The 25,663-nt window shown below is 47.9% G+C and overlaps 2 protein-coding genes across 2 annotated transcripts; one reads left to right on the top strand and one right to left on the bottom strand.

Annotated features, from left to right (window-relative positions):
- Nucleotides 1-1,754: 1,754 nt before the first annotated feature.
- LOC121332954 (acrosin-binding protein-like) lies at nucleotides 1,755-4,375 on the bottom strand. The gene is made up of 4 exons (XM_041398913.1): nucleotides 4,329-4,375; nucleotides 3,292-3,507; nucleotides 2,813-2,907; nucleotides 1,755-2,265 (listed from the first exon to the last, which is right to left on the bottom strand). The coding sequence occupies exons 1-4, from the start codon at nucleotides 4,360-4,362 to the stop codon at nucleotides 1,825-1,827; spliced, it is 786 nt and encodes a 261-aa protein (XP_041254847.1). The 5' UTR covers nucleotides 4,363-4,375; the 3' UTR covers nucleotides 1,755-1,824.
- A 4,829-nt stretch (nucleotides 4,376-9,204) lies between these two features.
- On the top strand, nucleotides 9,205-25,620 carry DDX11 (DEAD/H-box helicase 11). The gene is made up of 26 exons (XM_041398617.1): nucleotides 9,205-9,334; nucleotides 9,425-9,640; nucleotides 10,054-10,140; nucleotides 11,504-11,661; nucleotides 12,778-12,823; nucleotides 13,368-13,475; nucleotides 14,014-14,101; nucleotides 14,564-14,766; nucleotides 15,325-15,477; nucleotides 15,580-15,626; nucleotides 16,409-16,488; nucleotides 17,627-17,671; nucleotides 17,796-17,863; nucleotides 18,233-18,271; nucleotides 18,721-18,844; nucleotides 19,346-19,480; nucleotides 19,940-20,052; nucleotides 20,401-20,473; nucleotides 20,827-20,930; nucleotides 21,474-21,623; nucleotides 23,544-23,612; nucleotides 23,783-23,883; nucleotides 24,290-24,374; nucleotides 24,949-25,024; nucleotides 25,180-25,334; nucleotides 25,461-25,620. Exons 1-26 carry the CDS (start codon nucleotides 9,269-9,271, stop codon nucleotides 25,488-25,490), a joined length of 2,619 nt encoding a protein of 872 aa, XP_041254551.1. The 5' UTR covers nucleotides 9,205-9,268; the 3' UTR covers nucleotides 25,491-25,620.
- Nucleotides 25,621-25,663: the final 43 nt, after the last annotated feature.

The following is a 25,663-nucleotide window of genomic DNA, read 5'->3' on the forward strand; positions in this document are numbered from 1 at the left end:
CCCATCCCCATGCCCATCCCCATCCCCATCGCCATCCCCATCCCCATCCCCATCCCCATGCCCATCCCTATCCCCATCCCCATCCCCATCCCCATCCCCACCGGCGGTGCTGCTGGGGCCGCGCCCGGCGCACTCTCGGGCGGAGGCGGCTGAACCGGAGCAACGGAGCGCAGCGCCCCTCGGCCCCACCGCCCCTCGGCCCCGCTCCCGGTGAGTCCCCGGGGACGCGGCTTCCCCGTAGCAAAAGCCGGGCTGCTTCGGGCGAGCTTTACGGGCTGGGAGCGCCGCCGCAGGCCGGGGGAAAGTGGAAAGGAACGGGGCGGGAGCTCCGCGGGGCCTCGGTGGGGTCCGGCCGCCGGGCAGGTCGCGGGAACAGAGCTCAGGCGCGGCTGTGCGGGAACGGCTCTCCCGGCCCGCAGCCCCGGCGGGAGGATGGTCCAGGGACGCGGCACTGTGCAGGGCCTGGCCGGAGCTATCCGAGTGGGAAATCTCCAGCGATCTGCTCGTGGCTGCCAAATCTGGCACCCAAATGTGTGCCATAGCAAGCAAAGGCTGCTGCCAGAAGTGCCCCCGGTGCTGGAGCTGGCGAAGCTGTTATTGTCAGGGCAGCTGTCATTGCCCAGGCAGCTGGATTGGGGCACAAGCAGTGGTGCCTCAGGCAGGGATCCGGCAGCTTTGGACACCTTCCAGGGAGAAGAGAAGGAGCTGGTGTGCCAGAGGGAGACCGGGGCAGTGTATGCTCTGTTAGGGATCCCACCCGATAGGCACTGTTCCAGGGTTTGCCCACTTCCCATGTGTGACCTGCCTTTGGCCTTGGGAAAGATTACAGTTCCCAGGACAATAGAGGACCTGTGATTTTGAGATGGTCTTTCTAAGGACTGACTTCCTTCAATGGATAGACACAGAGCCTATATTTCACTCAGCTCTTTGTGTTCACTTAGCAGTGTAAAGGAAACCAGCATCCCAGACTGTCTCCACAGGGATGTTGCTTGGTGTGGTGCATCATCGAGAGAGCTGCCTTTCAGCCCTTTCTCCTCAGAGCCCTTGGTGGAATAGAAAACAAGAAAGCCTGCAGAAGGAAAGGTAAATAGGGGATTCCTCTTCAGTGGTGGTCTCCTGCAAGCAAAAAACCACTGGAGCTTAGATTGAGTTTGAGGTAACACTCTTCTTCTGAGTGGAGAGTCAGACAACCAGAGCTGGTTCTTGGAGAGTTCCCACTCTGCTTTTAGCAGCAAGTGCAGACTCCAGATGGCTTCACACAGTTTTTACTTACAGGCATGTTCAGTGTTTAGAAAAGAAGCAGCACTTCAGCCAAAGTTGCAAGAATCAGATTCTCTGTGTTTTTGTGAGAGACAAAAGGATGCTCTTATTTATCCTGTGTGTTTCATAACAACATTTCAGAAGTAGATATCAACCATGTGCAAACCCCAGTACAAGGAGAGCACGGGACCAGCAGTTCCCTTGCAGGATAAAGCCTTCCTGCACTTGTAGAGCACGCCTTGTATATCTGTGTCTGTATATTCACAAACATATTTTCAAAGAAGGTTCTTCTCTTAGTGCTTTTGAGCAGGAGCACCTACATTTAATGAAGAAAAGCCATCATTCTCCCGTGACATCCTTGAATGACACAACAAACACCCATGCTCATTAAAGGTGAGCAAACCGTTTTTACAGGAGAGAATGGTATCTTCTCAATACACTTGCTTCCAAGAGGATACCATCTTTTTCTTTGAATCCTGAGCAATAGCATTTCCCATGGCTCTGTTTCCCCATGCATTTGGAAGAGTGGCTTTTCCTCTGTGTTTACCACACTGTTGAGCTGTATCAGTTGGTTGGTGACCAAGACACATTTGCATTGTTCAGGGCCAACAGCAGGCTCGTGGCAGCCTTCCTCAACTCCTCCTCCTTCACTGCTTTCCCAACAGACATCAACAACTTCATTGTCTGCAGTGAAGTCTGCACCTGGCTGTCCAGTATCCTCAGGAGGAGATCCTCGATGTCACTGTTGGGCAGGTGTCCTTGGTGCTGGTCACTGGCTGTCACCTCTGCGGCTTCTGGGCCGGAAGGATTTGGAAGTGTGCTCACAGGTAAGGAGGTGGGGATCACAGCTGCCTCTGTGTCAGGTCTGGAGTGAGATGTGGGAGACATGGGGGGAACTGGCAGATGACCAGAGCTGCTGGATGACCTGGCATCATTGGATATGATGGTGTCAGTGCCTGCTGTGATGCTCTGCTTCACTGTGCTGTGTCCTGGGCATACGGTCCTCTGTGGAGGAGAAAACATTCCTCTGGAGAGCCTTAGGAGCAGGCACCTAGGCACAGCCCTGTTTTGTGAATTTAGCTCTCACTGCACAATCTCATCTTTCCCATTTCCTACTAAGATGAGCTCAGGAAAGCAAAATAAACCTTCATATCCTTTCCTTGTCAAGTCTCCCCATAAACCTCTTTTGGGATTCACAGCTCTCTTTGCTCTCTTCTTCTGGCCTATGTGAATCCCCCTTTCTTCTGGAGAAACCTAGATTGTCTCAACTTGGTTGGGAATGAGAGCTGGGGAAGAGGGCTGAGGTCCTCAAAGGTTCATTTTCTTGAAGAATGCCTTCTGCAAAGTCTCCTTTTTGGCAAGTGGCTGCAGGTGCCATCTGAGTTAGCTAATCAGCTAACTGCCCCGGATGACGGGCTGCCCATGGTTCTCTTCTATCTTCCCTGTCATTTAGTGTTCTGTCTTCCCACTTACTCATATTCAGGGCTCTCTCTTTTGCCTATTAATTGCCCAGAGCACACCACAGTTTTCAGGAAATAGCTAAATAACTCACCTTAAGGAAATACTTTTTCATAATACAGCGATAAAGAGAAAAGCTGCAGAAGTTGTGGAAGAAAGGATTTTCTGGCAGTTCGGAGCATACAGGCCCTAGAAAGAGGCAAATAAAGACACAGACCCAGTGGTAGACTCCAGTACTGACATCCCCCTTAGCAATAACCTCCCTGTGGAGTGACATCCCTCCATGAAAACCCCTGTGTCATATGGGAACCTTTTGAGAAACTCCACTGATTCTTGGTCATCTTCATGACCCAAGGGGTGAGAGGAGGCTGGCCCTAGGGACGTGAGTGGATCCAATGAAATGTGAGAGAGGATGCCCATGAGCACATACATGCCTTCTCACTGCAGGATTGCTACCCACCTCACTCCCCCACCTTCTCCTCCCCAGATCCTGAGAGTTTCCTCTCCCAGTGATCAGGGCCATGCAGGACTCCTGTCCAACTGCCTGCCCTTGGGAATCATGGTTGGCTTTACCTGAAGGGACGACTCCATGGTTTTCATATTCATCCAGTCTCCGGACAAGTGAGTTCTTGCAGCCGTACAGCTCGCGAAGGTGGCAGGCAGTGCTGGCTTGGATGGTGATCCGCAGGAACTTGAAGAACTGGTGGTATTCCTGGTCAGAGAGTGGTGTTCCTGGCTTCTGTGCCTTTGTGCCCCGAGGGCCGGCTATGCAGCCCCAGCCCAAGAGCACTGGTGGAAAATAGAGTGCAGGGATTAAGAGGGAGAAGGAAATGCTAACCACGACATGTTTGGAAGAGCTGGAGGACTGAATCCAGATCTCTGTTGCCTTTTCTGGGTGCAGGATCCAGCATATGGAAAATGCATTTGCAAGCTAGAGATGGAAGGTCTAGACCCGTGGAAAACTTGCCCTGCCCATGTTGAAAGGAGTGATAGTACATGGCTGAGAGACCTTCACCAAAGTTCTGGAGATTCAAATCTTGAACTGGGAGAAATGTCTTGGAAGTCATGGCTGAAACTGAGAATATTGCTCTGTTGTTGGGGCTGGAGCAAGTAGACTGTTTCCTTCCAAGATTTTTAGCCTCTGCAAACTCTCTTCCTCTGGCTAAATAGGTCTTTAACCAAGGTCCTCTCTCAGACCTCTTTCTCCTGTTTCCCCTGTTGCTTTACTGGGCCAACTCTTCCCTCTTAGCTTTGTGGGTTAACTCCAGACCTGTGCCTTAGCACTCGTGTCTGGTTTAATGCACCCAGCTGTCCCTGTCACAGTATCTCCAGTCTCCACCTCTGCTCCAGCCTGTGCCCACTGCATCCAGATCTGACTCCTGTCTGGCTCTTAGGTCACTCTGTGGCCTTTCTTGATTAATAAAATACCAACTCCACTGGTGAAAACTGCCAAAATTATAAGCCTTGGGATCTTTGCACCTGAGGCATTGGAGGGTGCTTCATCCTTTCCTTTTGCCTCTAAGCTGAGGAGCGATGGGGAGAGTGCAGAGCAGCTGGGTTTGCTGCCCTTCCTTACAACTGGGTTTGGAGGAGGGACATTTCCTACTCACCAGACAAAGCCAGATAAGCCCACAAGGCCGTCATGACACTGGGAGCAGTGCCTGTGACAGTTGGGGCCCACTTGCACTGCTGGAGCTGTCACCTCTGCTGCTCTGCCACTGATGTCACAGATACCTGTATTCTGAACACTCCATCCTCCGCTGCTCCTGCTTTCTCCCTGCTGCCCCCTCCCCCAGGTAGTGTTTGTGCATGAACAGGTGTGTGTGACTCTTTCTTTCTGCTCACTGCCAGCCCTGTAAAATCCATCTGGAAAGAGGCAGTCAAATGGCCATTTTTCTGGAGCACGGGACAGGAAATTTTGCCTTTGGGCTGCTGCTGTTGATAATGTGTGAGCAGATCAAAATCTTGTCTCTTGCTCAGATCTGTGCGTGCTTGGCTGATCCATTAAGACAGGATCCACAAAGCACTAAACAGGGCTCCAGACTGTGGCAGAAAACACTAGGAAGAGAGGTGATGGAGAGAAAATGGTTTGAGGAATCGATATTTTTCTTTCACAAAACTCATCAGGAGGCATTTTTGGTCTGGAAGTGCAGCAGGAAGAACATCCGGACACCTATGAGAAGGCAGCGAGCTGTCAGGTGCCTCTCTGGACATCTGGTTGACCTGTGTGTGCTACCTGAGCTGGCCCTGGTTATTGGTTCTGAACAGTGGTGTCACAGTGTGCATGGCAGGACAGACAGTGACCCTGACTCATGTTTCTGGGCTTAATTTTTCTATGGTCTAGGTTACTTTCAGCTCCTAAATACTTACCCTCCTGTAATCTCACCCTACAGCATTGCTACCATGACAGGCATTTATTATGTCTGTTTTCCTTCCTCTGATCAGGACCTGCAGTCCCGAGCTTGCCTTTAAGCTTTTGGATAAATGAAGAGAAGCAGGTTTTTCACCAGAAGCAGCCCAACACTGAGCCAGTAGAGAGATTGCTCACAAGGTGAGAAATTGCATGGAGCATGTCTGGGAAGGAAAGAGCTAAATACTGAAAATTTGGGGTATATTATGCTGCACACTCCACACTCACCCTGCCCCTTCCGCTCCCTCATTAAATAGATTCTTCTTCCAGGAAGATCTGTACACAGAGTATGGCAAAGTCCTGTGCTATCTAATACCCTTTCAAAAAGACCATGTCCAAAATGAAATCAATCTTCTGTATTTTTCAGCAAAGAACATACTCATAATGTTAAAAGGCATAAACCAAAGTATGGCTTTTTCTTCTTTTTGTGCTCACAATATTTGACAATATTTGGGTCAGTTTGCTGGTTTGAGGTGCTTTTGAGTACCTTTGTACTGCAAATGTTTTTCAGCCCTGAGTGTTGTAAACAAAACTTTGAGGATTGGTATAACCAGTGTAGTGGTGTCTTCCGAAATCTGCAGATCAGCTGAAACAAAACTGAGGGGTTTAATCTGCTGCATCACATCCTGTTCCATGTGACAGGATGATGTTCAGTCTGTAAGCAGTGCTGTCCAGCCCATTGTACCTCACACTCTAGCATGAATTTCCAACGTGTGTCTCCAAATGAGTATAACCTATAAAAAACCAGGAGCCTCCAAATGTTTCAGTCTAAAGGTTAATAAAACAGTTTATCATTTTACTCAGTTGTCTATCTGTTCTGTAGATGAAATCTAGATACAATTTGCTGCAAAGCTTTCTTTTTAACGAAAAGGGCTATGACTAGAAGGATTAAAGGAAATAAATAGTCTGCTGGGTAGGGGTGGATGTTTCTGTGCTGCAGGCTGATTTCTTCCATGATCCAGCATGGGAATATTGGCTGAAGAGCAGTGATTCACAGGCAGCAGGAGGAGAAGGAGCTACAGTGGGAATTATTAAGGAAAGCAGTCATGATGTTCTTCTAACCTTGCTGGACATGGGAACTTTGAAGGCAAGCACGTGGATCTTGCCCTTTAGGGCTGTAACTTTGACAGAGGATCCCCTTTGCAGTCTGTGCTGCAGTGGCCTCCCATCCTTGAGTCACATTCCCTTCCCACTCATCTCAGTCTCCATGCCCTTACTGTGCCCTGAGAAGATACCAAGAGGCTGTTTGCTGTGCTGTCAGCTCATGGTGGGTGACATGCAGCAGGTCTTGGTGGTCTCCCTGTCTGGCTTGCCCCCTCAGAGAAGCAGGGAGTTACTCATTGTCAGTTCCTGTGTTCACTCCAGCAGGGGACAGAACCATGGGTGAAGAGCAGCCTTCACGAGGAAGGTTCAGTGAGAGCTGAACTCCATCTGTTCCCCTCCAGGAAGCTCACAGGAGATTCCCTCCAGGAGGCCAGTCACAGACAGGACCACAAGCAGGAGCTGGAAATAGAAAGTGAGAGGGAGACATGTTTTCCAAAGAGACGGGGAATGCTACCTCCTTATGGGATGGAAGTCTGGGAGGGCAAGGACAGTGGTAAAGCCCACATCAGCAAGGCTATCCTTGCTGAGGATGAGTCAGACCTGCCCATATGAGGGAACAGTGCCATTTGGATTCAGCAGGTGGGGGAGAAAACCTACAAATGTCCAGAGTGTGGGAAGCTTCAGCCGGAGTTCATACCTAAGCCAGCACGAGAGGATCCACCTGGCAGAGAAATCCTTCAGCTGCTCCCAATGTGGAAAGAGTTTCACCCACAATTCGAACCTGATCACCAGTGGATCCACTCAGGGGAGAAGCCCTACCAGTGCAGCAAGCATGAGGAGGCTTTCAGCCAGAGGTCTAACGTGATCAGGCACCAGTACACCCACAGAGGAGAGAGGCACCACCTGTGCAACAAATGTGGGAAGAGCTTCAGCCAGCTCACATCTCATCATCCACCAGCAAAGCCACAAGGGTGAGAAACCCTTTAACTGCCCGTGGTGTGAGAAAAGCTTCAGCGACCACTCCTCCCTGATCATACATCAGAGGGTCCACACCGGAGAAAAGCCCCACAAGTGCCAGGGGTGTGGGAAGCATTTCTGGGACAGCTCAGCCATCATTCAGCATCAGAGGGTTCACACCGGAGAGGAACACTAAGAGTGCCCAGAGCGTGGGAAGACTTCTGGCACAGCTCCTTGCTGGTGACACACATGTGAACACACACAGGTGAGAGGCCCTACAAGTGCCCTGTGTGCAGGAAGGGCTTCAGCCAGAGCTCGGTGCTCACCACTCACCAACAGACCCACGGGGGAAAGGCCTTGCCGTGTGTCATGGCAGCCTCTGCCCAGCCCCTTCCAGTGCACTGAGTGTGGCCAGAGGCACAGAGACCACTCTACTCTGGCCAAGCACCAGAGCCTGCACACCAAGGAGCAGCCCCACATCTGTGTGGGCACAGCTCCTGCTGGAGCTCAGCTCTCAAAATGCCCCTGAGGGTCCACCATGGTGAGAGACCCTACAAGTGTGAGGAGTGTGGGAAAGTGGTCCAGCACAGCCCTCGGTGCCCACCTGAGGATCCATGCAGGAGCCAAGCCCTACAAGTGTGTCGAGTGTGGGAAAACCTTCCTGAAAAGCTCAACACTTAAAGGGTATCTGTGGGAAAGTGGTCCAGCACAGCCCTTGGTGCCCACCTGATCCATGCAGGAGCCAAGCCCTATAAGTGTGTTGAGTGTGGGAAAACCTTCCTGAAAAGCTCAACACTTAAAGGGTATTTGAAAATCCACATAGCCAAGAAACCTTATAACTGTCTGGTGGGTAGAAGAATCCTCACTTCCCACTCACTTCTGCCATAAACCTGGCTTTCATTTTTTATGTTCAGAGCAGGAACATAAAGTAATTTTTGGGGGTACCTGAATGCACAGTGAGAATCATGGTGGGAAGAGACTGACTGGAGACATGGTATATCTGGTGTTTGGGCTGGCTGCTTAACCCCAGAGGCACAAAAGTCTTCAGGAGATCTGGAAACAGGGAGTTAGTCCCAAGAGTCAAGTGCTGGGAGTTTAGGAAGAGTGCCAAGAGCCTGAGGAATGAGCACCAGCTTCAGGGTAAGTGGGGACTGTGAATATATGCTAGAATAATAACTGGGAGAACTGGGCTTGTAAAATAGAGCTAAGGTGAAGATCAAAATAAAGTGTCAGGTTGGTCCTGACTCAAAACTCTGGCTTGTTAGATGCTGTAATAGTCTTAGGAACTCTTCTTTCTATTACTTTCCTTACTTTTAATGAATGGAGTAAGTTTACACAGTGTTTGACAAGGCATTTCCAGATCTTTTCAGAGTGAGACTTTGGAGCTGAACTTAAATCTGTTTGTCTTTTCTTTCTATTTTCCAAATCTTACGTGGGACAAAGAATTCCTACTTCATGATAGCTAGGTAACACAAAATTAATGGCTGTTCCCAGAAAACCTGGATGCAGAAGTGCTTCCAGTTGAAAGGCAGTCTGTAGCTTCTCCCAGATTTGTTGTTGTTGATTTGACACTCCTTTCAATGTGGGAGATCCACAAAACATGGATAAAAATGTGGCCTTATATCATTTAACCCAAAAAGAAAGGATTTGCCTCCAGATGGCCTAGTCTGAACCAGTACACGATGACTTCTCACTGCTGGTCCAGACACTGTTTGCAATTGTGTTCTTTTTATGCCGCTCTTGTTTAGGTCGCTGTTGTTTCCAGAGTACTAACACAGAGTTCGGCATTTAAGGACTGAGTATTATATAAACCCCTTCTATATGGCAGTGTGTTATTACTGTGCGTTTCCATCCTAAATAAAACCCTTTCTGTCCCCTCTGTAATCGAATTTTCTGTCCCTGCGTGTGATGGCAGGGAACGGGGAAGGGGGCGAGCGGCGGGCCGGTTCGGCAGCTCGGGAAGGCGCGGTCTGTGCGCGCAGGGCAGCGCGGGGCGGCCCTTCCGCCGCGTCACGGGAAGGGGCGGCCGCGGCGCCCGGTTCGAAGCGGGGCGGGATGGAGAGCGGGGCGGCGGCGGCGGGTCCCGTGCCGGGCCGGTTCCCGTTCCCTTACACTCCGTACCGCATCCAGGAGCAGTTCATGGAGGCGCTGTACGGCGCGCTGGAGGCCGGCCGGGTTGGCATCTTCGAGAGCCCCACGGGCACGGTGAGGCGGCGGGGCCGAGCCGCGGCTGTGGCCGAGCGGGGCCGCGGCGGTGGCGGCAGCGCTCCTCACCTTGTCGGCTCTCCGTGACAGGGCAAATCGCTGAGCCTCATCTGCGGGGCGCTGTCGTGGCTCCGGGACTGGGAGGAGAAGCGGCGGCAGGAGGAGGAGCAGCTGCTGGCGCTCGGGGCCGGCGGGCAGGACGCGCTGAGCCCGCAGCCGGGGAGCGTCGACACGGCCGGGCAGCCGGACTGGGTCACGGCCTTTGTGCAGAAGAAAGAGGAGCGGGACATGGTGGACAGGCTGAAGGTGGGGAAGCGCTCGTGTGTAGAGGAGGCTGGAAGGGACCCGTGGGGATCACCTAGAACAGCCTCTCTGCTCGAGCAGAGTTCCTCAAGCGCGGTACCCAGTGTCCAGGCGGCTTTTTAGCATCTCCCGGGAAGGGAACTCCACCCCCTCTCTGAGCAAACTCTTCCTGTATCCTGGATGACGAGTGGAGAACACGTGAGGCAAATTTGGTGGTGTTGTGTCTTTGCCCAAGACAGGAAACTGTAGCTTTGAGCAGTGTAACACTCAGTAGGCGAGCACTCCGGGAGAACAGAACCCGGTACCGGCAATTTTGTTTCCATTAGTCTTTTTTCTATGCGCAGAGCATAAATAGTGATACCAAGGGTTGAGAACTAAATCCACTTCATCCTGCCTACCCTCTCTCATTTTTGTAGGAAGAGCAGATCAGAAGGAAAAAGCGAGAAGACCGTCTTGAGAAAATTCGGCACAACGTGCAGTTAAAATACGCAGCAAAGAGGAAGGTGAGCTATTCCACAGAGATCAAAACTTTCTGGTTTGGTTACCTTCAGTGTTGTTCATATTTGCTTATGTGTGACTTCACACTGACTTTTCCAACCCACCTGTTTGAGGAGTTCTTTGTATGAGGTTTCTGAAACTGGTCATCCGAAATTATTTGTTAAATTTTCTTTTAAAAGTACAGATGTGAAAAACAATTTGTGCATCGATAATTTCCTGTGACAGTTTTTGTGTGTGGGCAGAAATGATGTGTGTTCTGATTGCTTTCTGGCTTTCTGCTTTTCTTTTAAAAGCTTTAATACTCAGAGGCTTTTTTTGGGGAAAGATCTGTTTTATGAACATGTGTGAAAAGTCTCTACTTCTGGAATAAAAATGGTATTAAAGTTCACAGATACATATTTCCTCTCATTTAGATGCATGAACTGGCCTCAGTGCTCTTGATGGTATTTGATAATATAGTTATACTTCCCAGAAATACTCAGTTCAGCTCCCCAGATAGATTTATTAGGCTGCCAGGCTATTAATTTCTAGTGTGCTCTGTCTGAAATACTGTGTAATGTTTTGGTCAACCCCTGTCAAAATCATATGACAGAAATAGTAAAGAATGGCAAATAAAAATCAAATGGAACAAAGAACTTGTCTCTTAAAAGAACTTGAAGAGCATGTGACATGAGAAGCATGATGAAAGGCAGAGAAATACTATGGAGATTTAGAAAAGTGACTGATTCATCTTTTCTGTACTGCTTACTAACTGCATTTTTTGTATAATTCCATGATAATAAAATGCTCATTGACATTGGAAGATACTGTTTTGAGATGGAAAAAATGAACTTTCCTTTGTCATGACACAAAAGTTAATCAGAAAACTGTTCTTCAACAATTCAATTGAATTTTTGTAGAGAGGTAGACTTGTGTTAGAGTAATAGTCATACAACTGGAGAAAAAAATAGCAAGAGAAATCTTGTTCCAAACCAGATGCTGAGTTGATTCTAGCTTTGAGTTAAATGTGCACAGAGTGTTTGATTATGTCTTTACATGTTTGTTCAGGTTTATTCACACACGATTTTCTCTCAGGCAGACATCTTTTGTGGGCCACTTTAAGTAACTAATACTGGATTACATGAACATTTCATTGAGGGTCTAGTAGTTCAGCAGGCCTTTTGCAGAGAAGGTCCTTTATGTTTCCCCTTCATAACCATTTGTGTGGGCAAGTCTTTGGTTGTTGGTAGCAGCTGCCTTCTGTAGGGCTGAACAGCTTCAGCCTTCTGTGAGGGATTGTGCTGTTTTCTGACCTGTTCATGCCATAAAGAAACCCCTGTGCTACTCTCTTTTTATGTGGGAAATACTGTGCCTTTGTATTCCTTCCAGAGATGTGAGGAGGATGAGGCAAAGCGCCTTCTTCAGCTCAGCAAGGAGGCTCTTTCACAGGGAGCTGGAGAGGGTGCTCTAGACCAGCTGGATCACAATGAGGAGGAGCTGATTCTTGCTGAATATGAGAGTGATGATGAAAAGAAAGTGGTATCTGGGTAAGGGCAGGGACTGAGGAGATTCCATGCTAAGGAAACATTTTCCATCTAATTTTTGTCTTGCCCTGATTAAAGAAGTTGTGCAGATTTTATTAAAAAGTGTTTCTCACCTTTTCAAACAGTGTAAGGTGGTGGTTGTTCTGGGGTTTTATTTAATTGGTTTTTTGGGGGGGATTTTAGTTTGGTTTGTTTTTTTTTTTAAACTTTTGTTAGACTGATCTGAGTGATTTGAAGTGCTTTTTGAGAAAGTGCATCTTAAAATGTGTAGCAGTATCCTGTCTTTATCCATGCCCAGCTTCCCAAAGAATGCCTCTGGATGCTGTGTGAATGAACTCGAGATCAAGTTCCTTGCATTAGAAAAGCAGAATGGAACTCAGGACACCAGAGTCAGCTGTCAGTTCTGCAGATTAGCACTGGCATCTTTTGATACTCTAAAGGCAGAGATGTTCATATTTCTGAAGACAGAGCTTTGACATGAAAATCCCATGCACACTTTTCTCTCTCATGCATTTGCTTTATGCAGAAAGCCAGAAGCCATACTTCAGCACAAAAATGAAACAATTTAAATGACAAATGTACTAATTAGTGTCTAGACATATCCTTCTGCTTTAAAGATTGAAGAACACTTAACTCCTTTTTTATATGTATGTAGTCTATCAAACATTGAACTGCTATTTTTGAGGAGCTCTATGGCAGCTGAATGCTTTCCTGAAGCCTTTCTTTATACAGTATCTGGAGGGTGGTAAATTGCTTCTAATGGGAAAGCTTTACAAAAATAAATAAATGAGGTCACCAAAGAATAGTATAGCACTAATTAGCTTATGCATGAAGCTTAGAAGCCCCTGAATCAAAAGAAAAAAGAAAATCTTGAACTTGGAAAAAAGCCACAGCCCAGGAGAGTTTTCCTTTAAAGAGAAAGGCTTGACTTGATTATGCACACTTACACTGTTCTTAAAAAGTTAAATTTTCTTTCACCACCTGAGATGATTTCTGAGGCTCTTTTTGAGATGACTTAATCATCTCTCTTGAGACCCCAGTCTTGTGGTGGAGCATCATTTGATTCTTGCTGTTGGTGGTCTGCTGAAAGGAAACTGTTTGAGCTTTCTCTTTTCTTAGGCTGGAAGAAGAAGATGATGATTTGGAAGAGGAGCATGTGACTAAGGTGAGATGAGGAAATTAAATAGTGCCACTTCATAGAATAGTGTAGGAGTGAGCAGAATTATGGCTTCCTTGCACCTTTTCAACAGTCAGGCAGTACAGAAGGATTGAGGAACTAGCTTCCAAAGCCTGCCAGGTTTGTTGACAAGGACAGCTAGTTCTGCTGTGCTCATCTCCTTCTGGACTGCACCACCTGCCTAAGCAGCTTGCTGTGCTAGCACTGCTTTGTTTTTGCTGTGGCTTGCTGTAAAAGCACATAGCAATAAATAGTTTTTTATTACTCTCCCATGGTGAGTCCCTGTTTTATAGAGACCTTGGAAAATTAAATGGAAACAAAAGCAAATGCAGAGGAGAAAACAAAGATGGGGCTTTTGGCCTCAGCAGTTTTAAGGTGACACTCAAACATGCTCATGCCTTCCCTTGTGCTTTTGAAGGCTTGAGCAAGATGAGCCTTGCTGAAGTGCTTGGCTGCTTCCTTATAGGATTGGTCATAGGTAGGGATTGGCTTCTGTATTCTTCTGTCTTCCCTTTGTTCTTCCTCATTGCAGATCTACTACTGCAGCCGCACTCACTCCCAGCTGTCCCAGTTTGTGCATGAGGTGCAGAAAAGTCCTTTTGGCAAAGACACACGTCTGGTCTCCCTGGGATCCAGGCAGGTACGTGGTGCTGTTCTCAGGGACCCAGAACACATTGGCAGGAGCTGTGTGGATCTGGTGCCACAGAAATCACCTTGGGGACAGGCTGCGTCTCCTGTTGAAAAACTAAGGCAGCCATGGGTCACAACACAGATCTGTGTGATGTACATTTTTCTGTGAACTCTGTTTTGGTCATTTACCCTTTGATGTAAATACCAGAATATGTTTTACCTTTTCTAATATGGAGTATTACAGATGTCTGAGTCACTGAGAAGGTGCTCCTCTTAGTACACTAGTACTTCTGGCAGCATTTTTCAGAAGCCGTTGTGTAGCAGTGAGCCCTCTTTTTCCTCATTTTTTTCTCCTAAGTTTCTGTGAGTTTTGAGCATGTTCGTAGTAGTTAGTATGTACAATGTCTAATTGGTAGACTTTTCATTTTTGGAATCTGGCCTGAGATTGCTTTAAAAAAAAAAATCTTATGTTTTACAGCAGGGGGTGCACATGGGGGCACTCAGCTGTGAATTGACTCCCTTCCTCTTCCTCTCTTTGCACGTGCCAGAATCTGTGTGTGAATGAGGAGGTGCGACGCCTGGGTGCTCTGCAGCTCATCAATGACCGCTGCATGGAGATGCAAAAGAACAAACATGGTAAGAATGCTCCCAGCCTGGGGAAGCAATTCCTAATAAAGGTGTCATGAGCGTGGGAGACAGTGGGCACTGCCAGTCAGTTCTAGCAAGAGTGGTGGAAGCTTGAAAATGACAGGTTGGAGGAACAGGAATACTTGGTGCTTTTCTTGATCTCCAGGCTATGCTGAGATCAGAATAAATTTTCTGAGTGTCTTAAGCTGGTCAGGACTTCTGCACAGAAAGATACTTGTGTTTGTTAACTCAGTGCTGGAAATTTTGGAAGATGTCACATGCTAAATCTAACTGGCAAGAGTAGTGTCTGCTGTGGAGATGGAAATGTTACTGCTGAATAATTTAAAGATAGGTGATAGGTCAGGAATACACAGGAGAAATCTTGCTTTGAAATCCATGAGGTTCTGCAAAGTGGTTATTCTAGGCTGTTGTGTGTGTTGCTCATAGCTTTCCTTTGCTTTCTGCTGTTAGAAAAGAAGAGCAGTGAGGACAGTGAGGGGAAGAAGAGACGTGTGAGTCGCACCGTGTGCCCATTTTATTCCTTTGAGCAAATGCAGTTTCTCCGTGATGAAGTTCTGGTGGAAGTGAAGGATATTGAACAGTTGGTGTCCTTGGGAAGGGAAACTAAAGCCTGCCCATATTATGGGAGTCGATTCGCTATCCCTGCTGCTCAGGTAAGGCATAACAGTTTTAGTGGCATTAATGCCAGGCACTCTGCTAATGAACTGATGGCCTGCTCCCTCTAGTACTGTTACTTAGAATGGGGGAGCCTGTAAATAGGCTGTGCTTCTGTCTGCTGTAGTTTTGCTCAGAAAGCAAAGGAAAATGAGAATTCCCATCAGAAGTTCATAAGGATGCTGTATGTCTCAGCATTTTGAAATACTTGAGCAGTTCAGCAAGTGTGAGGCAATACTGACATACAGATGTACTCTTAGATCTTACACCACTCTTCCTCCTTGCTGGGTTCTCTCTGAAGAGTTTCAGTGCTCCAAAGGAGATCTAGAAGGTAACCTGAGCCCGTATGCAATTGTAGCATAATCATTTCTCTTGAGCTCTCAGTGTCCCTCTCAAGCATGTGCTCCTGGTTTTGTTCTTACTTTTCCCATAAGAGTAAGTCACTTGGCCGAATTCTGCATGGCCCTCTGATACAGGCTGTTAATGAGTGGTTGTAGAATGCCTTAAGTTTGTAAGGATGAGAGCTGGAATCAGGGCAGTGTGTGCCTCTCCTGCAGCTGGTGGTGCTGCCCTATCAGATGCTTTTGCATGAGCCTACCAGGAACGCTGCCGGGATCAAGCTGAAGGACCAGGTTGTGATCATTGACGAGGCCCACAACCTCATAGACACCATCACCTGTATCCATAGTGCCGAGGTCAGCGGCTCTCAGGTGAGTCACAGCCTGGCCTGCTGATGGAGAGGGAGGTCTGCTTCCAGCAGTGCTCTTTCTTCTCTCCTTTATAACAACAGCCTCTGCTTTCTGTTTCTGTAGCTGTGCTGTGCCCACTCCCAGCTGTCGCAGTACATGGAGCGATACAGGTGAGGATCTTGGGGGAAAAACAGCTCAGCAGAGGCAAGGTCTGTGGATGCCTTGCTTTATCCCATGGTTGCAGGGTCTTTCTTGCTTTTCCCCAGTGGAAAGTTACTACACTAAGAGTTCTGCAGATGAAAAGACACTTGCTTCATTATCTCTGTCTAGAATCCATCTAAGTAGTCAGACTCCTGGGGCTGTTATTAAGCAGCGAGAAAGGATACCCTGAGGATTCTGTTTTTCCTTTATACACTCAGTTCCTTTCCCAATATCTCCCTCTAATCACTTCTACTTTGTGATGCAGAGTTTCAGAAGATTCAGTCTTTCATGTCTCCCTGTCCCTTAGTCTTTCATTGTGCTGACAGGCATTATAGTAGAAGCAGGAAGCTCTGAGGAGGAGGAAGCTGTATGTGGGTTTTGGCTCTGCACCTTGCCATTCCTGCAGTGGCTGATTGTTGTGTTCAATGATAATAACTCTGAATGTTTGGAGCATTATTGCAACAGGGTCTTGAGGCATCAGTGCCATTGTAATAAACCAAGTGTAATTAATATGCAAGGAGAAGTGCAATGGTAGGAACAGTGGGGGGAGCATGAGTAAATGCTTTGGGATGACCTTGGGCAGGATATCCAGATGACTGTGCCCTGTCACAAACAGGAAGAGTGAACTTGGAAGAAATCTTCGTTCCTGACTCTCCATAATGAAGAGTTCATGTACTTGTTTCTGCAGCTCATCTGTTTCAGTTAGTCCCTGAAGAGGTTTTGGGGCCTAAACATGTCTCATTTTTCCTAGGAAACGTTTGAAGGCAAAGAACTTGATGTACATTAAACAGATCCTGTATTTACTGGAGCAGTTTGTGGCTATGCTGGGAGGTAAGTAAACCTTTTGTGTCTCCAGGGATACTGATAAACTCTGAGCTAGTTAGTACTTCCTCAGGACTGTCCCCCTTCTTCCTCTGCAGAGATTGCAGGGAAGTGTTGCTTATGTATAGGCTCAGATGCCATTATTTATTTCACAGGCTGGTTTGTACATGGGGAAATGATGTCTACTGGAACCCTCCTCTTTGTTTCACTAGCTTAGGAGCAGCAGATGACATTGTAAGTTGGTAGAGGCAGTTTCCTTTTCATTGTGGTTTTGAGATCCAGTTGAAGTGGGGATAATGTAAGATGCTAAGTGAGGAATAGAGCAGATGTATAACAGTGTAGCACAAGAATGGCACGAAATAAATCTCTAGGTCGTCTGGTAGCAAGGCCTCTCTGTGTGTCAGCATGCATCTGCAGAATGAATCTTTCTTGAGTGAGAAAATGAATCTTTCCTTTGTGAGAAAATATTTTGCTTTGATTTTAGGTCCACAGGAATTTGCAGGGCTTGCTCCTTTTCTCCAGTGATCTGTTTTCTGGACCTTAGTGTGTCTTGAGGAGGGCATGTCCTAAGTTCATACAGAACTTCCTCCATGCTAGGGGAAATGCAGCCCTTTGGGGCAGGGGCTGCAAAAGTGAGATGTGAGGTTGCTGTTAAACTCTAGGACATAAAATACAGTGAGTGGCAGTAGTTAATCCTCTTCTGGCTGTCGGGCTCTGGGCACATAGGTGTCCTTAGGTTCTTCTCCTCCTCCCAGTTGCCTGCCAGCCTCTGTGCTTCCCAGCTCCCTGCTGCTGCACTGAGGAGTGAGGGATGTGTTGCAGTCCCTTCACTTTGTCTTTGCAGCATGATGACTACTTAGGGTGTGAGCATTTCTGATCACCCACCCTACCTGCTGCTTCCTGCCACAGAAGGAATGTAGGTGATGTTCCTTAGGATGCAGCAGCACACTTGTTCTACAATGTAGGGCTACTCTAGCACAAATTAAAACTGAGTGGGAGCTGCTGTTTTGTCTGTATAGCTACATTTTGCAGATGTGGTTACTTCTTGGTTTTTTTGTGCACTGTACCCATCAAACTCAGTCTTTAGTTTCCTGCTTAATTTTGAAATAGATTCAAGCCTTCCTTGAATTGGTTTCATGCTTTACAGGTAATGTGAACCAGAATCCTGGATGTCAGGCAGTTTCCCAAACAGGTAAGACTGGAGTGAACTCCTGGGGTATGGAGCTATCAGTCAGGGACATGGGTGTGGGCAGTAAGGGGTGCAGGCCCAGCAGCAGCTAATAATTTCTTTTCCCCTTTTCTCTCTTTTCTTTCAGGGACAGTACTAAAATCCATCAATGACTTTCTATTTCAGAGCCAGATTGACAATATCAACCTCTTCAAGGTAATGCAAACGTTGTCTGTTAGGGCACAGGTGGTGGTGACTTGTTTGAAATTATTGTGTGAAAGCTGGAAGTAGAGCCAAAGCCCATGCTTTCTAGCTGTCTGTAAGGGCTGTGGATGCAGAAATTTTGCTACTCCAGTAACCTAACTCCCCACCTTGAACCTCCAAACCCAGCACCATAACACTGTGTGCTTCCACTCTGGAATGCCATTGTAATAAACTCTTGTTTGGCTGGTGGTGCCCACCAAGAGCTGTGCACCTCTCCCCAAAAGCACAGCAAGTGACAGCCTTGCTGGACAAGGATCAAAGACAGCAGGGTGGGAGAAGGGGTGCTGAATGCCAGCTCATTTTCCTGCCTTCCTCCAACAGGTTCAGCGGTACTGTGAGAAGAGCCTTATCAGCAGGAAGGTACTTGCCCTGAGGGTTCATGGTCAGCAGTGTTCCAAACCTGCAGTTTGAGAAGAAAGGTGCAGCAGCTGGGTGGGAGCTTGTCTTCTCCATCCTGTTCTGCAAACCAACTGGTTCCTATAAAAAGTGCTATATGGGCAGATTAACTCTTGCTTATCCAGAAAAGAAAAATCAAATGTGGTTTAGCATGGTATTCCAGAGGGTTCCAATTCTATGCTGCTTGGCTTCAAATTTGCCAGCCAAGTAGGCTGCATTGCACTGGAAGAACAGACATCAGAAACTTCTTTTGCTTTTGATTCAGTGGGTGTAGGAAGGTAATGGGAGTTGATTCATTCTGATTAGGCTGGTTTGTGAACACCTAGTGAGAAACTTAATTTGTAGCAGGCCAGCAAACCTGCCTTTATCTTCTCTGATTCCTGCTGTTGGTCTTTCTGGCTTTTGTTTGGCAGCTTTTTGGGTTTATGGAGCGATATGGGGCCCCTGCCTCAGCTGTGAAGACCAACAAGGAGAACCAGAAGCTGGCTGGTTTGCAGGACTTTCTTCTGACCCTTCAGCAGGGATCTGAAAAGGAGGGTGAGTTCAGGCATCCTCTCCTTGTGTGTGTGGGCAGAGTGAGGATGTGGAACCCGCATCTCTCTGTATGAGTGAAGGGGGGAGGCAGATGTGCAGAATGAGAGACTGAAGAAGGTGTCCTGCATGGGTGCTTTTTAACAGGTCTCACTAGCTGACCTAGGCAACTGTACCTTGGATTAGTGAGGTCCCTTTCAACCTGAATGATGTAATTCCATGTTCACACCACATGCACTCAAGCTTTGCACTTCTGTGACCTGCTGGCTCTGGGACCTGAGCTACTGTGTGTAGTAGCTCTGCTTAGTGGTGCCATCCACAAAGATCAGATTTTTAAAATTTTTTTTTGTTTAGCAATGAGACAGAATTTGGATTTTCCCCTTTACTGGGTATTTATTCTCTGCCTGCCAGGTATTGTGTTCCTGTAGAGCATGTTTTGTGCTTAACCCCTGTCTTTAGAAGTGTGGCTTAAGTTGCTTGCCTCTCCTTTCTTTTTTGGGCCAGCAGCTAACCTCCAGAGCCCTCCCGTGGAGGCTGAGCACGAGCAGCTCCGAACTGCCTCTCCACTGATGCAGATTGAAGGATTTCTCTCAGCCCTCACCAATGCAAACCAAGATGGCAGAGTTATTCTCAACAGGCAAGGTACTGGAAAAGGGTGAGCTGGGGAGAGGTGGCATGAGTCAGTCACAAGAGGGTGCTTCACTGGCACTGAGGGGGGAGATACAAGAGGCTGTGGGAAACCTGCATTTGTGCCATCTGTGATGTAGGCTGGCAGGCTTGGTCTGTCTGAGCATGCTTATGACCCCAAGGGAATTTTTAACCAAGGGCATTGGAGCCAGGGTTTGCAGAGGTCTGCTCCCACATTGGATGTCAAGTTTTGTCCTGCAATTTACTGCACCTGTTGTACAGCTCCAGGGAGATTAGGAAGCAGAAGGTAACTTCCAGGTTGACATTACCTTCTGCTGCCTCTGTCTGTGTTGAACAGCAAGTCTTTATTTTGAGAGGTGGGTACTTACCAGAGTACCCAGGTCAGGAGGGAGAATCTCTCATATTCCCGTGTGTCACAGCTAGCTCCTGAATGCTCTTCTCTCCTTTTCCCAGGCACAGTTGGTCAGAGCAGCCTCAAATTCCTCTTGCTGAATCCAGCTGTCCACTTTGCCAAGGTTGTGGAAGAATGCCGTGCTGTCATCATTGCCGGAGGCACCATGCAGCCGGTGAGCGAATAAGGATGCTGTGCTGGGGTCTCAGGAGGTCGGTGGTGCTATCTGCAGGCCGGGGTGGAAAGACAGCAGCCAGGCTGAGCCCGTGGTAGGTTGGAACTAGCACGGGGAGCAGTGTGAGGACCCCGTGATGCCATGGGTCGCTCTGCAGGGCCAGGGATCCCACAGGGACCACGCCACGGGGGGCTTTGCGGGAAGTCAGTGCCGCTGTCTGCGGGCAGAGGGCGCTGCCGCTCCTCCGCTGGGCCGGGCGCGGGCTGCCCTTGGCCGCCAGTGCTGGTGCTGCTGGTGTAGAGATTTTGGGCCACTGGTACTTTACTTGTCTTTGTTTTGTGATCTTAGGTAGCTGATTTCCGAGAGCAGCTGCTGTGCTGTGCTGGCGTGGACCCTGCCCGTATCGTGGAGTTCTCCTGTGGTGAGTGTGGCATGCTGGCAGCAGCTGCAAGGGCTGCAGTTTGCCTTTAGCACTATTCTGTCAGCACTCAAAGCAATGTGGCATCTGTCCTAAAAATCAGGGCAGCGAAGGGGTGTGAGCTCCCTTTCACTCTGAGCTTCCCCTGTGGTCTTGACTGGTATTAGCAGGCAGTGTGCCATGCCTTCCTCCCAGGGGCTGAGGGGATGGAAGTTGGAGCAGCTGAGTGACTTAGGCACTTTGGCTTAGCCAGGCCAATGTTTGCCTCTGTCACTAGAATGCAATTCAAGTTCTTCAGCTCATGGGGTTTGTGCCAACAGCAGTGATGTTGACTCTCCCTACATTTTTGTCCCCAGGACACGTGATTCCTCCAGAAAATATTTTACCCATCATCCTCTGCAGTGGTCCTTCCAACCAGCAGCTGGAGTTTACTTACCAGACCAGAGACCTGCCTCAGATGGTCAGTTTGCCCTTTGTTCCCTTCCTTGGGATCTCTTTTTTGCTTCACACTTTTATTTCAGAGCAGGGTACACTCTGTGTTTAAGAGGGGGGCTGAGCAAAAGCCGTGACAAAGGAAATCCCAAACCACAGAAGCAGCTGCAGGTGTTTTGGTGCATCTTCCTGTGGCAGGCCAGTGAGCACCCAAGGCTAGACACTAGGTCTGCTCTGCCCCTGCTGAATCTCAAGCAGATGTGCTAACCAGCTCTCAATATCTGTTCTAATGGGACAGCTTCCATCCACTGAGGCAAACCTTTCCCTGAATGACCACAGCTCCACAGCCATAACAGAAACCCTGGACTAGGGAAGAAGGCCAAGCAGTGAAGAGCTTTTTAGTGATGCCCAGCTCCCCATGGGAGTTCTCACAGACCTGGCATATTTCCCACATTTTTTCCTCCCCTAAGGCATGTCATAAGAAAGGTGTGATCCTGGGATTGAGCAGAGAATTGGAGCAGCATTAGATGGAGCTCCTGTCAGCTGCAATATGCTCTAATCTCTCTTGCAGATGGATGAGACAGGTCGAATCCTGTGCAACCTGTGCAATGTGATCCCGGGAGGTGTGGTGTGCTTCTTCCCCTCCTACGAATACGAGAAGCAGGTGTACGGACACTGGGAGAAGACAGGGCTGCTCTCCCGCCTGGCAGCCAAGAAGAAGGTGATTGTGCAGCCAGGGCAGTCAGTACTTTCCATGGAGGTGTCAAAACCCAAACAATTCCATATGCATTATGGACCTCTCTCCGAGTTGTTCCCATGGTCTGTGCAGCAGAGCAGAAGGGATGTTTATCCAGCTAATCCCTCCAGTAATGAATAAATTACACTTCCTGGGTGGCTGAGCACTGAGCTGCAATCCAAATGAGATTGATTGCAGCTATACATTCTTGAAGTGCACACTCTGTGTGGTGGCCATGGGGTAGACAGTCTTTGCTATCCATAGCCAGCAGGCTTGTTCTCTTGTGGCTGGGGGGGGCTGTTCAGGTTGAGCTCCTACAGGGAATTTGTTTTCCCAAGGCTCATCTCTGTGTCCCCTGAGCACAGACCAGCACAGCCAAGGGCTTGGCAGAGTGAGACAACAGTGCAGTTCATAAGACAAATAGCATTTTGCTATCTGCCAGAAGTAGAGATGAGAACTGGAAGACTAGCAGTGGTGACTCCTGTTGAAGGAGCAATGAGAAACATTAAACGGGGAGATCGCTGCAAATATGAAGTCTTTGCAATGACTCTCACAGGTATTTGAAAGCTGAGTATTGAAAGTCAGGCAGTTCAGTCTGCAGTGCAGGGATCTTGGGTCATGTGCCAGGGGAAAGAAAAAGTACATATACCCTGGCTGTGACTTGTGTGTACCAAAAGCTAAACAACTTACCAGAGTTGCAGGTATTTCACAGCCTTGGTGATTTTTGGCATTCTGGCACATGGGGCAGTCTGTAGGTTTTTGGGTGGAAGCATTGTGCTTCATTTTCTCTGTGTTTTTAGAGCTGCCACTCTGAGTGCCTTTCAGGTGTGTCCTGTCAGGGTCCCAATGCTCTGCATGGTTCCTCCAAGGCTTTGGGCCGCACACAGTTTGTTCCAAATTTCACCTCCAAATTGTTCTTGTTTTGCCTTTGCAGTCTCCAGCAAATTGGATATGCATTAGCAAGGCAATTGGGTATAAGTGCAGCAAGTGAGACTTTCAGCTGCCCACACACAAGATCAAATCTTAGCAGGACAAGGTTCAAGGCTTTCCTGAGGTTGCTGTGGTGAGATCACACTGAGATTATATACAAATCACACAGGGAAAGTTAATTTAAATCAGAAGCTTAAATAGCTACTTTTCAATAAGTTAGTTTTGGCTTATATTTGTAATTGCCAGCTATTTTTCTACTGAAAGACTGATTTTGACTGGTAAAATTTTATATTACGTCTTGCTAACCAAAGGAAAACACATTCTGTAGGTTCTTTACTGTTACAGAGAAGACAGATGTTGGACCTCTTGATTACTAGGAAAACTACTTGTATTTTAGGCCAAGGTACAGCACCTATAAAATACACATTAATTAACTGCAGAGGTTTTCAGTAACTAATTAGGTGTGCTAGAATAACATAAAGATATACTACTTTATTTATACTGTGCATGAAAAGCTAATTTATTCACTGGGCAAGAAGAGCCCCTGCTTGGAATTAATTGATGATTCAAATTGATTGGTCCTGTCCCTATCCTCCAAGATCTTGCAGCTGTAGAGTCTCCTGACTCCCAGAGGGTCTTGATTCATAGGTGCAAAAGGTGCACATTGATTTTTTGCCTCTCAGCTCTCAGATGACTTGTAACTTCTTGCAGTATCAAACAAGTCTCCCAAAGCTGAAAGGGAATGTTGGAGGGGCAGGAGCAGCTGCTGCTCCCTTCAGAGCCCAGCTGAAAAGAGCTGTAGTGCATTTTCAGGGTGGAGGAAAGGTACTGGTTAAGTTAGTTTTTCAGGCAATTTTCACTTCCATGACCTCAGTTCCATATGTTGTTTAATGGCATGGGGGTAAAATGATTTGCTTTCTTTAAACTGTTTGCTTCCTATTGCTGTGTTGCTGAACTGATGAAACTGCCTGACAGATCTTTCAGGAGCCTAAGAAAGCCAACCAGGTGGAGCAGGTGCTAGTGGAATATGCCAAATGCATAAAGGTAAGCTGAGCAGGCAGTCTGGTGGGAGTGTGGCAGCTCAGTGGGTATGGGAATGCTGCAAAGGAGGGCACTTTGAACAAGGAAGGAGGGCTCTAGCCTAGGTGTGGGAGTGTTTCTGAGCACAGAAATCTTCCCTGCTCTGGTTTAAGTTGCTGGTCCCTCTCCTGCAGCGCTGCAGCCAGACGGGAGGACAGATGACAGGGGCCCTGCTGCTTTCTGTAGTTGGAGGCAAAATGAGTGAAGGGATAAATTTCTCCGATGACCTGGGAAGGTAAGGACTGCTCCTGGAATGCCAGCTCTGGCTTGTGCTGTAGTGACTCCAAGCATGATGGGCACATCAGTACTTGCACGGATAGAAAATCCTGGGGAACGTGTGTCTTAGCTGATGCTTAAAGCAACAGGAGGGGCTGCTGGGTGGTGTAAAACCTGCCTGTCCAGGCCACTCTTCCTGTGAATAATGCAGTTAGGCGTGCTGTGCTAGATAATCCCTTGTTCTGGCACCCTGAATCCCTCTGCAGCTCTGTTCAGCACATGCTTGTCAGACTGCTGTGCTTTATTGTTGCCTTTGGTTTGCAGGGCTGGCTGTCTTTCAGGGGTGCAGTGACCTCTAATTTATCAGTCTATTGGCAAAGTGCCCTAGGATGAGACATTAAGAATAATGCAGTCCTCCCTTGCAGGTGTGTGATTATGGTGGGAATGCCTTACCCCAACATTAGATCTCCAGAACTGCAGGAAAAAATGACTTGGCTTGACAAAACAACGGTAAGAGCCACTTACACCTCTGTCTCTTTCAATGCTGCTTTATAGTACTAACTTCCCAGCACACGAGTCCCAGAGCTGCCTTCAGAGGTTTTATTTTCCTTGAGCTTGCCCTCATTTCCCAGACAGTGTGGTACTGAGAGCACAGCCTTCTCCAGGCTGCTCCTGGACAGATGGCCCTAAACACAGAGAAGTTTGGTGGAGGAAAATGCCACCAGGACTTGCTGGCAGCTCTGAGCTCCAAGGGGCACAAGGACCCTTCAACCCAGAGGGGGTGGCAGGGTGGTAGAAGCTGCTTGCCAGGATCATTTGTCCCTTCTCATTGCTCACTGGAGGTGCTGTTTGTGGGGACAAGATTTCTGCCTTCAGGGGCACCTTGGGCTGGTGCTTTGTGAACGCTCAACACAGTTTTCTGACTGCAGTCTTCCTTCTGTTCCTCCTTACTCTCCATTTGGGGTCTGCCTGGCTACCCGCTCACCCTGCAGGGGTATAAGTATTTACCTCACTTTGTCAGTAAGATTCCCCAATTTGATTTACATCTGCCTTGCGTTCAGACTTGACTATTTCTTCTTTCCAGCCCAGAGCTGGTGGCCAGGCACCAAGCAGAGTGCTGATTGAAAACCTGTGCATGAAGGCAGTAAACCAGTCAATAGGTAATTCATCCTTCCTTGGACAGGCTGGGGGATATGAAACACACTGAAGGAGGAGGGTAGGAAAAAGGATGCATTACAGATGATGGGAACGTGATCTTCCTTGTCTGAGAACAAACAATTGACTGGGCCATTCTTTGTTTTTATCCTCTGTACAGGCAGAGCCATTCGCCATCAGAAGGACTTTGCAAGCATCCTGCTCCTGGACCACAGGTACGCACGCCCTGCCATCTTCAACAAACTGCCCCAGTGGATCAGGGAGAGGACCCAGGTGAAACCTGCCTTTGGATCAGCGTTTGCTGAGATAAGAAAGGTCAGAACTTGTTTTATCTTGTGTCCTGCTACCAACACTGTTCCCCATTGTCCTCATCTGTACCTTTTTAGAGCCTTCCCTTAGAGTAAGGCCAAGGACAAACTGTCTGGTTTTGTGTGTTCCCAGTTCCATCGAGGTAAGCTGGATGCTTTGTGATGTGGAGCAGAGAACAGATGGTATTCATCATTATGACTTACACCTCTGAAGACTAGGTAAAGTAACACAAGTTGCTGCTTTTCTGTACCATGGACTTTGTAAAATCTCTGCCTTCTGCCTCCTTTGTGGATATTTGCTGTTCAGTATCTGAGTGCTATGATGGTGAGATAGCC

This window comes from Onychostruthus taczanowskii, unplaced genomic scaffold (genome assembly GCF_017590055.1).
Source record: "Onychostruthus taczanowskii isolate IOZ18803 unplaced genomic scaffold, ASM1759005v1 scaffold15, whole genome shotgun sequence".
Lineage (NCBI taxonomy): Eukaryota > Metazoa > Chordata > Aves > Passeriformes > Passeridae > Onychostruthus > Onychostruthus taczanowskii.

Excerpts from the sequence above, each read along its gene's own strand:
- LOC121332954 (XM_041398913.1), bottom strand. The coding sequence starts at position 4,362 with ATGACGGCCTTGTGGGCTTATCTGGCTTTGTCTG. Across the intron at positions 3,508-4,328 it reads GGCTTATCTGGCTTTGTCTG|TGCTCTTGGGCTGGGGCTGC; the intron begins GTGAGTAGGAAA and ends ATTTTCCACCAG. Across the intron at positions 2,266-2,812 it reads TGAAAAAGTATTTCCTTAAG|AGGACCGTATGCCCAGGACA; the intron begins GTGAGTTATTTA and ends TCTCCTCCACAG.
- DDX11 (XM_041398617.1), top strand. The coding sequence starts at position 9,269 with ATGGAGGCGCTGTACGGCGCGCTGGAGGCCGGCCGGGTTGGCATCTTC. Across the intron at positions 17,672-17,795 it reads TCAGGCAGTTTCCCAAACAG|GGACAGTACTAAAATCCATC; the intron begins GTAAGACTGGAG and ends CTTTTCTTTCAG. Across the intron at positions 24,375-24,948 it reads CTTGGCTTGACAAAACAACG|CCCAGAGCTGGTGGCCAGGC; the intron begins GTAAGAGCCACT and ends TCTTCTTTCCAG.